Source organism: Polistes dominula, unplaced genomic scaffold, assembly GCF_049000335.1.
Source record: "Polistes dominula isolate Pdom_NZ unplaced genomic scaffold, Pdom_raw_medaka contig_17, whole genome shotgun sequence".
Taxonomy (NCBI): domain Eukaryota; kingdom Metazoa; phylum Arthropoda; class Insecta; order Hymenoptera; family Vespidae; genus Polistes; species Polistes dominula.
Window position 1 is genome coordinate 1,003,811 of NW_028301049.1, and position 13,498 is coordinate 1,017,308.

A 13,498-nucleotide genomic window follows, 5' to 3' on the forward strand; every position below is an offset into this window, starting at 1 on the left:
CTTTCTCTTCTTCGTCTGTGCTTATGCGATTACACCGCATTATAGTTACACACACACTCACATATATACATATATATGTATACTTATACACCCCTACATTGGTATACAGTGCAAATAGAAGAAGCTTTTTAGTCGCGACGACGACGACGACGACGACGAGCCAGTTTATTCATTGGAAAAAGAAAAAAAAATACAACAACCAAAGGGGGAAAAGTTTTTCAAGGGTTTCACAAAAAAAAAAAAGAAAAAGGAAAATTGTTTTTTTGCAACCCCAGTTTTTTCTTTCACCATCCGGTTTAACTCTTCTCACACTCTCTGTGTGGGTGTCTTTTAAATAAATATAAAAAATATCATGCAAATAAATTCATTTCATTCGTCGTCTATGTTCCTCCCCCCTGGCCCTCCTCATCCACCTTCCCTCCCCTCATTCGGAGAATATTCATCGAATATTTTCCCTCGTAAATTTCTCACGAATAAATAATCGAATATTCTTCTATTTTTTTTTTTTTTTGATGTTTTTTTCCACCTGCTCGTTCGTATAATATTATTTCTATTTTTTTGAAGAATTTGTTTTGTTTTTCATTTTTTTTTATTCTTTTTTTTTTTCTATTTGCAGCCGGAGCCTAGGCCACAGAAGATTGATCATCTCGTAATTGATGGACACGTGATTCCCAATCATATTCTTTTCACAGTACCTACACCTGAGAATATTCATTACGAGACGCTTGTTTTCTCTGACAACCTCAAAGTTACCGTCAGTTTTCTCAGGGAACATAACAAAGGTAGTAAACAATTATTTAAAAAAATATAACACAAGAACAACCAATTTTTTGGGGCAAGAAATTTCGTGTCATTTTATTAAATCAATAGAAATGATTAGAATATTTGAATTCAAATGGTTAATAGGGATTTTTGAATATACCGTCTATTCATGGGATTTACAAAAGAAAACCTGTAATCAGGTAATATGGAATATTGTATTATATTTTTTTGAATTTTTTATATTACACAATTATTTGTGACTTTATTTCTTTTATCTAAAATATCTACTTTGTAATATTTCTTTATTTTTTATAATTAATTGATTCAATTAAATTGAATTGTTAATGTGATTAAGGAAAAATACTTAAAAATGGCACAAAGTTTCATGCTTTTTTAATATATATATATATATATATATATTATACAACAAATTTATATGTATACTTATTTATATATATTTTATATTTATATTTATTTATATAAATTTTTATTTATAATAACTTTATATAATACGATTACATTATATTAACCTTTTAGGCACTACATGCCACTATAGTGGCTTTCGCGCATAACATCTTTTACAAATATATTATACCTAATTTTAAAATTAATTAATAAAGTAATTTATCAAAGTTAAAGTATGCGTATAATATTTACATATCTTTTAGAAAAATTATATAATTTAGTCATCAAAAAACACTTCATTAAAATGTATTCGTGTAGAGAACAACCATTGTTCATCACACATCGTTACTTTAGCATTTAATTTTAACATTTAATCGTGCCTAAGAGATTAATTTGATTTCTAATTATCTGATTTATATTTAATAAGACTAATTTATTATTTATACGTTTTTATACGTTTTCAATACAAAGTTTTAAGAATTAATTAACATAATCTTGAATTAATTCAACCACACGTTACTTTACAGTATATGTCAAGTCTAATACGATAGTTGGTGATGCATCTCACCATCCCGGTGTCGTGTTAGCCGAAATCGTTAAGCCAAACATCCCAGTACGAAACGGTGTGATCCATTTGATCCAACGACCACTTATGGTGATCGACAGTACGGTGAAGGACTTCCTCGAGGTCAGTAGCATGATCTACTTCAAAATTTTCATTTAATTCAAACAATTAATGATCGATCATTATCGATTCGTTCTATTATAAATCGACATTATAGTGAGCCTCACAACGAAGAACAAACAAAAAAATAATCACCATTATATTGAAAAAACATACATACGTCGCGGTATCCAACGTGTACAATACAAAACAAAAATGGATATATTTCCCCTATCAAAGTATAAATAATAAGAAAACAATAAGGAAACCAATAAGAATCAAATCGAACTCGAAAAGCAAACGATTGTATTTTTATTATTATTAATTGGCATTAGAAACTCGAAAGTTCATTGCCGCAAATAACAAATCCCGCCAGTGTTCCCATCCCTGAGCTTGACCTCTCCATTCGCAGTTTTCCTAGCCTATTTCTTTAGTTGGTGTACTTCTACGTTATGGGGTTTTCTCCATTTGCCCGTTTCCTCATCACATTTTGCACCGAAGATTTAACGAACAACTTTATTTTCTCAAACCTTAAATTTCTTTTCGTCCTTTAACGTAAGTGTTCGCTAGCATAAAGGACTACCGGTAGGATGATTGTCCTGTATATCCTGATTTTGAAGCACCTAGACAGCAACCGCGAGCTGAGTAATTTATTGACATTACCAAAATTGATTCTCTTCTTAAGTTCTTCGTTCATTTCGTTCATTCTTCTACTTCTACTAGTTCTTTTACTTAATCATCATCTTCAATGATTAATCAAAATGATCTCAGGACAATCTATGTGCATAGTTAATTCTGTGTTAAACTCCTTTGTATGTAAATTGGGTCGACAGCATTATTGTATTACCCTTCATCAACATAACGCCGCGTCGTGTCATCCTTTGCTTGTTCTATATGGAACGTTTCAGGAAATACGTCACGTTGGACGTACCCCGTGTCGAAACTGTGAATACTAATGCCTTCGCTAATCTGTTTCGTGCCGCGTATTCTGAAACAACTCTACCAACACATATACATGATATACCTGTACACCTAAATATATATAATATATATGTCTATAAATACAGGTGTGTTAATTTACAGACATATTTTGATAGAGATATACTTGGCTATCAAATTGATTCGTAAAGGTATTTTAATCATTAGAAACAGATTAGCCTAATCGGACGAGTATGGGATCTTATTTTTTAATAATTATCCAATTGACAAATATAATACTTTAAAAATAACAATAAAATTATTATATTTTTATAAATATATATATAAGGCATTTATTTAAATAAATGAAATTAAATTTATATAAAATATTTAATAAATATAATTAAATATTTTATAAATACTTTTATATATTTCTTTTTTATAAAAAAAAAAACAATAATATTATTAAATCGCGTAAAGACAACTTTTCGAGTTTCTAATACCTATTAAAAATAAATGTATATATTATAATTATTATTATATATAATTTTATTATTATAATTATTAAATTTTTTTGTATCAAATATTTAATAAATATAATAATTTATTATTTTATAAAATATTTTTATAATTATAAAAATTTAATAATTATTAAATCGCGTGAAGAAAACTTTTCGAGTTCGAGTTACCTATTAAATAGATTTAATTAAATATTCATTTATCCTTAATATATTCTCATTGACAACAACAACAACAAATAATCCTAAATACACTTATCGACTCGTGTCGCGGCGAATGCGAGTTATAACATTATTTTAGTTCATATTATTAAAAAAAAAAAATAATAAAAGACGCCATTACTATTACTAACCCCTTTTCAACAACTACAATTACAATGCATATATATACCTGCATATATACGTCGCACATGTATTATAAAATAACAATTTATATATATATTATATTATTAGGTTAGCAACTAAGTGGTTACGGATTTTATCGATAAATGGCTTTTTAAAATCAGCAATAATTTAGTTGCCAACCCAATAATATATATATATATTATATATTACCTATATATCAATGTATATACTTATATATAATACAACAGACGTCTTTCTACACGGGACAAGAATGGAATGTTCACGTGACAGCTGTCTCTCGACACCACACGCGATATATCGATTGTTCTCCAGAAATGATACTTGGCACAACCTGCTGCCTACTGTGTCTGCACCAAGATCCCCCCTTCGTGGCTTTTGGTTGGATCAAAGGTGATAAAATTTTTTTTTCTGGTTCTCACCCTTTTTGAGAATCATTTTCATAAATTTGTAGGTTATGATCGATATTTTTTCTCACCTTTGATCTATTACTTTGAGCCTAACCTTTTATTTGTTGTGTTGTGTATTTGTGCCTCGTGAGTTTGTCCCAATGCGACCGTATTTCACTAACAACGAATTATATATTTTTTATTATACATATATACACACACACACACACACACATAAATATGTATAGAGTACAAACATTATTTTATTGCAATTTTGATTATACCTTTCACTAACAGTTATAACAAAAAATCTGTCGTCACAAAATAATAATCATCTGAAAAGTTATTACAAATTTTAATTGCAACTTTGTACAATCTTTTTTAATTTTTTTTTATGCTGCTACTAAAAAGATTGAATTAAAACATCAAATATAGAAAATTTATTTAATAGGTTTTTTCAAATATAATTAATAATTATTATTAAGTATTTAAATAGCAACTTTGTACAATTTCTATTTTTTTTTTAAAGTTACTACTACAGTGATTAGATTTAAACTTTAAATATATAAAATTTGTTTACAAATCATTTTTATTTTCTTTACAAATTTTTCAAATTTTGAAATTTCAATTTCTCTTTTGTCCAAATAATATAAATAATATATCTTAATATGATTTATCCCGTTAAAAGAGATTCACCGTCGTTTTGGGACGCAATTTTACTAATCAATTAATTTCAGGTTTGACACACACTACTTGAGAACGAGACGAGCAGTGAAAACGTATAAAACAATAAGAAAAAAAATTAATGAAACAAACAAAAAACAACAAAATAACAAAAAAGAGTACCTATATATAATATAATACATATATTATATATTATTGATTGATGTGTAGGGGAGCACTGAAAAAAAAAAAATATTTAAAAAAAAACAAAAACAAAATGCCGTATTCCACCGCCATTTCTGCACCTGCCTTAATGTCTTTTATCACTGCAGAATTTCTCTTGCCTCTGCTAGCAAAATTATGAAATGCCCATCGTACATATATATCTATATATACATAGTATAGTATATATAGATATATATATATATATATAAATCTTTAGACCCTTTCTCTTTCTTCACATATCTACCACACCTTAACCTTTATTTCCTTTCACCACTATACACCCCTTTACCCCTTTTCTGACCTTCTTTTTTAGATTATACTACTTACTTACTTACTTACTTACTTACTTACTTACTTACTTACTTACTTACTCATTCTGTCTATCGACTTGGTGCTCTTCTCTTTTACGAACTATCTTTTTCATTTATGTTTCTTATTCTTATTATCCTTCTACTTCTTCTTCTTCTTAGAAATAAAATAAAAGAGCAAGCAACAAACACAATGACATTTTTATGACGATCACCAAGATCGATAATTTATAAATAAGATTGATAATTATCACTTAACACGATTTTAACACTAAACCTATATTAATTTAAAAAAATTATTATAATAATATTATTAAATTAAAATTAATTTAAATATAAAATATATAATATATCAAAATAATATATTATTTATTTATATTAATAAACATATTAAATCAATTTAATTTATATTACTTATATTAATTTATATTAATTTATATTAATATTCATATATTAATATTAAATTTTAATGTATATTCATTTATACAATTAATAATATTATAAATAATTAAAAAAAAACTTAGACCTGAAGATATTAATAGCTTTTATACTAATCGTAAAGGAATTATAAATTAAATTCATTTCAATTAAAATAAAAAATATAAAATTAATTAGTATAGTAGGTTTAGTGTTAAATACACTTGTATATATTTATATACACCTAATTTTAATATATATACGAATATATATATATATACGATGTATTCGTTCGTGTTCTTTCGCACTTTAAAAAATACGATTACCTATTATTATTACTTCTTTACAAGCTTTTCTTATTTACATTCGAAAGAATAATACATTATCAAGATTGTTTAATCTCAATCATGTAATATTGTAATAAGAATCTTACGCTTCATAGATATTTGATCCCTTTGTAGGATAATTTCCTGAAACATTTGAAATCAAATATTTTCATTTATCTTTCCCCATATTTATCATAATTATTGATAAAAATTATTGTAATTATAATAGTAATAATATATTCGATCGTATATTATATATATTAAGTAGAATAACAAGAGTACCAATCGATAAAAACTAAAGTAAAAGAAAACAAAAATATCAAAAAGGAACAAATTTCTAATTAACCCTTTGGGAGTACATTTGACGAGACTGACCCGTCATCTGAATTTAAGAAGCTTATAAAATTATATATAAAATATATAAAATATATAAATATTTCTATTTTGTTTCATTTTTATATTTATTTATATTTTTTAATTGAAATGTTGTTGTTCTATATTACCAATATAAGTATATTCCACATAAAATCTATTACTTTTACATATTAATCCATATAGCAACAAATTAAATAATAAATTATATATAATATATTTAATATAATATTATATTAATTTATACTATATTTATAGTTATATTAAATATTAATTAATAATATATATATATATATATATATATATATATATATATATATATATATATATATAATAATAATAATTTATAATTTATATAATATTATATAAATTATATATAATATAATTATTATAATATATATTAATATATATATAATATATAATTAATATAATAAATTATAAATTATATCTATATATATATTAATATGGAAACAAATTAAATAATAAATAAGTTATATATGCATAAAAATCTTCAAATAATTCACAGTACTCAAGGGGTTAATTAAATAAAACAATAAACAATCTTATTATCGTTGATCGTCGTTCTAAATAAATTTAAATAAATTCCCCCCTAAAATAAATAAACTTGAGTATATATTATATTGTTTATCCTACGTAGACAAAGTATGTTAATCAATATCACAATAGTTTAATTAAGTATACACCCTATTATGCTTGTGACGTTAATAAATTGAACGAAATCTTTCTCTTCTTTCTAAATGAACGAGAACAAACAAAGAGATCCTGAATAATTCGGAATAGAAAATCCCTTTTTCTAGTTGGCTACTTTAAGATGTTCATTTTAAAACAGGAGCAGCAGGATAAACACGTTTTGATGTTGACCGTTCTACCGCGAAGAAAATTTTCGTTAAAAGGAAGGTTCATTCCAAAGGATCAGTTAGTCCTTGCGCTCCAACGAAAATCACTAAAGGGTGAGAAAGATCGTTTATATTTGTGCTTAACTGATCATTATCAATGATACTTATACTTCGTCAATTCTCTTCACAATTATTTCACAATTATTTCACAATTATTCTTAGTCAATTCAATGACTCGTATAATTAGCATCTATTATCTTGTTTATCATCTTATTTAACTTCTTTTTGATAAAGTAAAACATCAAAAGGTTCGTTTAGGTTCTGCTCGGCTCAATTTTATTCAATTCGATTCGATTCGGTTTGGTTCAGTTCGGTTTGATTAGGTTTACTTCGGTTTGGTTCAGTGAAATAAAGATACTTAAATTATTATAATCAATAGGGGATAAAAAACGATCATAGTTCCTAGGGGAAAATGAAGTGAAGTGAAGGTAACGGTTTGTTATTTAATAAATGCATACGTGGAAACGTTTATTCAGCGAATCTCGAGTGCGAGTGAATTTTAAAACAATAAAAATGGCATACTATATGTATATATATATATTGGTTCAATAGGAGGAAATTTATGAAAACGTCAACGTCGTATTTGATTGTAGATATTCGAGGTTTGTTGCTCGATCGTTGACACGACCAATGACGCCTGTCGTACGCACCATTCTGTCATCGTTATGTGACAACACAAGTATGATAAATATTCTCTGCTAATACATTGACGTACGTACGTATGTGCGTTTACGATAATTTGTCGTTAAATATAAACTTTCCCGATAATGTTCTACGACAAATCTATAATAATTATATTATTGAATATTTTTTATAAAGTCTAATGATAAATTCAATTTAATCCTTATCAGATGTTTTATATTAACCCTGTCAGGTTTTTATATTGATGATTTTTATTAACGTAAAGTTATACAGTGTTGTTTCGATAAATATTTAACAAAATTGTTCAATATTATATTTTTAAAATAACTTTTATTATTTATTGGTAAGAATTTTTTTTTATTTTATTTTTAAAGGAGTACAACAAATATATATGATATTAATTATTTTCATTATTATTATTGGAGAATGTGTGCATGGCATTGATTAGAGATATGTGGTCAGAAACGAGTCAGTTTCTAAACCTAATAGCATACCATTATCCAATTGGTTTCCCCTGTTGAAAATGAAATTACACGAACGAGGGATGAAGTTCGGTGTTAGGTTTGATTCCGCGATTCGACATTGTTCTATCATTTTCTACGATAGATTTCCACGTGATCTAGGAGGGATGTATTTTCAACGTCGAAACTGGACTCTCTCTCTGTATTCCCCGTATTCCGAGTATTTCGAGTTATACGATCGGGTAGATCTAATCGATTGAAATTCAATGACGTATTTCCGTCCTATTATCTGATAATATAAGAGCTTATATACGCTTATTTGCTTAAATAATTTGCACTCTATTATTATTATCATAAATCATAATTCCTTCGTCTAGTTTAGGTATTATATTAACCTCTTATGCACAATGTGCCAGTATAGTGGCTTTTGTGATAATGAACATCTCTTTGAACGACGCGCTACCTACTATATATTGGCTTTCATCGATGTCATTTTATATCAATCATAAAATTATCGTAGTTTTTACGGATGTACTGTTATATTAGGTCCCTACCATTATAGTGGTTTTTTTAGTGGTCACCATTACAGTGACTTTCACGGATGTCATTTTATATTACGAAGCGCAACTATAGTGGCTTTCGCGAATGTCATCTTTTACAATAGTACGATGCGCCACAATAGTGACGCATTGCGGATAACATCTTTTAAAATATATTATACCTAATTTAATTATTATAAACTTCATTAAAATGTATTCAAATAGAAAACAGCATTGTTCATCGTCACACATTGTAGTTGTAACGTTTACACGTAATTCTCGTTGACGTAACCCTGATGTAACTCTGCCGTACAAGAAATAGCATCGCGCAAAATTTAACCATGCCTAAGAGGTTAAACATAACCTTGTTGTTATAATATTATCATATTATCATATTTTGATCCCTAAACATTTAAAAATTGATTTCTTGTTCTCTTTTTTGATCTAAAAATCGATTTATCTTCCTTGCGTGTTATTTGAACAAATCCTGACACGATTGAATGAATAAATGACGATGTATATTCGTATTCATTCACCGTATTAGTTGTATGCCAATCGAAATAGATATCGGTTGTAATAAATATCGTATTTATCAATATATATTGAGGGGAACGTTAAATCGAGCAATTTCGTTATTGGACACCACTGACCCCCTCTTTGAAATGGAAGGAAAGGGGGATTGATCTACCTGTATTCGTTTCGTTTATATCCATGACGACGATTTAACGAATCATTGCACCGCAAAATCATACTTTTGATCGTGGAAATGAAAACGAGCCATCATCCCCCCACCACGATTTGAATTATCGAAAAAATAGAGTTTCAACGAGATTTTTCCTTCTTGATATTTGGTTTTCTTTTTTATGTTTTTATCGAGATATTTTTATTCCTTTCTAGTGTATGTTTTTATCGATCAACATTTATATATCTATATATATGTTATTAATAGGTGTAAGTCGTTTATCGATTGGTACTCTAGAGTTTTTGTTTAAATATAACAATGAGTTACATCAATTCCTTTTTAATCAATTTATAATTATAAATTTTTCTATACACTTTCTTAAAATTATATGTGTCGAAACATTATCTGAAATATTAAAAAGAGATAATATTTATTTAATACTTCAGATAAATATTTAAACGACACTTATGATAAAAGTTCGACATGTCATATTTAACCCCTTGCACTATGTTGAAATTCGGAACAAACCGTGCCTAACCCATGCACCCGAATGGCTGCATGCAACTTTAGTTTTCAAATGTTTATCTGGACTACAAGAATGTATTCCAAGTAGCACGTAAACTGCATTGAGAAACAAGTGAAAGTTTTAGTTCAGACTTGAATATCACGAGTCAGACTCGTTGTTCAATTTCATATCAAACGCGAATATCACGAGTCTAACTCGTAATCAATTGTTTTGAACCAAACATGAATATCTCGTCAGGGTCTCGTAACATTCAAGTTTGGCCTAAAACTTTCATCACGAGTCAGACTCGTGATATTTGCGTTTGACATGAAATTGAACAACAAGTCAGACTCGTGACTCATCGCGAATCAGACTCGTGATATTCAAGTCTGATCTAAAACTGTCATCACGAGTCAGACTCGTGAAAATAGTGCAAGGGGTTAATTGACGAAATCGCCAGCACATTTTGTTTCTAACATACTTTTCTTTTATTTTTCCATCGAATATATCAACAAAGTTAAATTTTATAAACCTTGTATTTTGTAACGTAAAGCTTAAGTAAACGATATATTTGTAAGTAGTAATCATAGAAGATAAATATAATCATAATTAAACCCATAACACTGGTAATTACGTCAATGTGAGATAATCAAAACGATCACAAAATTGTACAATAGAAAATATTCTTATCTATAATTATTTATTTATTATTGTAAAACCAATATTGTCATTTATAAATTTCTCTATGGGGTTTTTGATTATCTCCAAGTATCTACTGTACATGTAGAATAAAATATCACTATAATTTTTTGTTATAGCAACTCTATTTAATGCAGCACTACTCTCGATAGCATAAAATGGATTCATCGATCAAACCAAAAAAAAAAAGAAAACTAAAACAAAACAAAAAATAAACATTTACAAATCTCTAATTCGCATTTGTATCTTTTTCTTTTTATTTTTTTTTTTTTATTTTCTTATGTATTTTTATTCTTTTACAACAAAAATTCCAAAATTCCAAAATTTATTTCCAAATTAAAGCGTAATTCATTTAAAAATTACATTAACTATATTTGAAAACGTTATTAACACAAAACACGTTTAATATTAAATATTAATATTAATTAATATTTTTAATTAATATAAATATAAATTTTATTAATTAACATTAAATTACAAAAAAAGATAAGATACAAATGCGAGTAATGGATTTAATTTCAACCCCCCAAAAAATTATTCACCTGTCAACGATGAATATTTTTTTCCCTACCCCTTATCATTGAGAAAATTATTCCAATCTTTTCGTTGGATTCGAATTACCATGATCAAAAACACTTGTTAACAAATTACAACTTTCAAAAATATTTCGTTAACGTTGATTGAAAGGTGAAAATACACATACAGGTGTAAATAAAATTGTCTTCAATCCATAATCTTAATCCTCCTATTCTCTCTCGCATAATCAACAAAATTCTTTCAACAACAAAAAATTCATCAAACAAACGTATCTTGCGATAAATCACAAAATCAATCATATCATATCGCGAGAAGAGTTCTTTTTTTTACAGATTTTCTAACACGCATATACACACACACTTTTTTCTGTATATATATCACGAATATACAGAATGATTCACCAGTTCTTGCCACTTAAATGGCTCCGAAAGTATAATAGCAGCAGAAAAGTTGATAAAGAAAAAAGTTGCATGAAAAATTCAGGACTATAATATGACACACAATATTGCACATCATTGGATTAGTCTTGTCAACCGCTATCCGAAAATAACTATTTAAATATAACATTGTATTTAAAAAAACAAAGTTTACCAATAAATCTCGAAAATTACTGAACCTAGTAAACAATTACTAATGTCATATATTAGTCCTGAATTTTTCATGCAACTTTGCTCTGATTAACTTTTTTGGTAATGTCATACTTTCGAAGTCCCATTTAGGTAGCAAGAGCAGGTGAATCAACCTGTATACTTTTTTTATATTTTTTTATTATTTACAGCAAAACAACCTAATTACAAGTATACCTATTTTTTCTGTTTCTGTTTTTGCTTCTTATATGTTAATGGATCGACCCTCTCTCTCTGGTTTCTGGTTTATCTACGCAGTCCTTCAAGGTAATTCGCACAAAGCGCCCTTTTTCTCTTAGAATTTTGTCTATTTCTATTTCTACATTTTCTTCTACTTCTACTTCTACTTTCATGTCTTTCTAGACTTCCATTACAGTACGAATCACCCGATCACTATCAACCACTATCACTATCACTATCACTATCACCACCATATCACCATAACCATATCACCATGACCACCTATCACAACTTTGACCACCACATCTTTGATACATTTACTAATCATTCACACTAACATCACTTGCCCGGTTATTTTTTTTTATTTTTTTTTTTATTCAACCTTTGCTTCTTCTCTCCTCTTTTCTATCTTTCTCTATCTTTATCTCTATTATCTTCTCTCACTTTCTATACCTAATTCTTCTTCTTCTTTTTTTTTTTTTTATCACACTTATTCGTATCATAGCTCGTAACTTTCTTTCAATTTTTCATATAACCAACCCTATTTTATTGCATATTATATTACCCAACCTTCTTTTTCTTTCTTTTATATTCTATTCTTTCTCTCTCTGTCTCTTTCTCTCTCTTTGTCCGTTTTCCTATGCACATTTTCACCTGTTAGAAATATTTTTTTTGTTTTTATAATTTTGTAGCTATGTTGCTATTTAACCAACATTGGATAATAATATCATCTAAAATGATCAATCGATTGATATATTTTGTTGTATTATATCTCTACATATGAAAATTGCAAATTGAAAAAATAATAAATCAATTTGATAATCCCTTATTGTATAAGTAAAATTAAAAAAAAAAAATAAATAAATTTATATAAACAAAAAGCAACTAAGTTAAAGATATTATTCCAATGGGGGGTTATAATTACGATTTGCAAAATATCCAATGCACATTATGGTTGTGTGCTTTATTTATGATTAGTTAGACAACCAATTGCTGACAAGAACAAATAAAAAAATTATTAAAATATTTAAACCCTTATCCTTATTTTTCCTCGTTGATCAAAATAAAAAAATGAAAAAACAAACAAACAAAACCAAAAAACAAAAAGAATAATGATTGAATGAAATTATGGTAGCAAAACTTCGACGAGGAAGAAAAAAGGTGAAAAGGTGCTTTTGCTATTAGCTCGCTCGTTCGATATTTAATAATAATAATAATAATAATAATAATAATAATAATTTATAATTATCTTTTTTAAATGGACATTTTCTTCCTATTTTTCTATTAGCTTTTTATTTTTATTTTTTTTTGTGCTATTTTCAAACTATTCGTAGTGTATTCTACTGCCAATGCTTGTAACCCACAATTTTCTTCAGCACA

The 13,498-nt window shown here is 27.2% G+C and overlaps 1 protein-coding gene across 8 annotated transcripts in view; it reads left to right on the top strand.

Moving 5' to 3' along the window:
• The window catches only part of Fas1 (fasciclin 1 Fas1 domain-containing), a 279,415-nt gene that overhangs the window by 239,882 nt on the left and 26,035 nt on the right, over window positions 1–13,498 (top strand). For all 8 annotated transcript variants that reach the window (XM_015320243.2, XM_089175617.1, XM_015320246.2 and 5 more), the window contains 2 exons: window positions 617–782; window positions 1,695–1,855. In XM_015320243.2, the coding sequence (XP_015175729.2) occupies window positions 617–782; window positions 1,695–1,855 (327 nt within the window). The remainder of the gene's footprint in view (window positions 1–616; window positions 783–1,694; window positions 1,856–13,498) is intronic.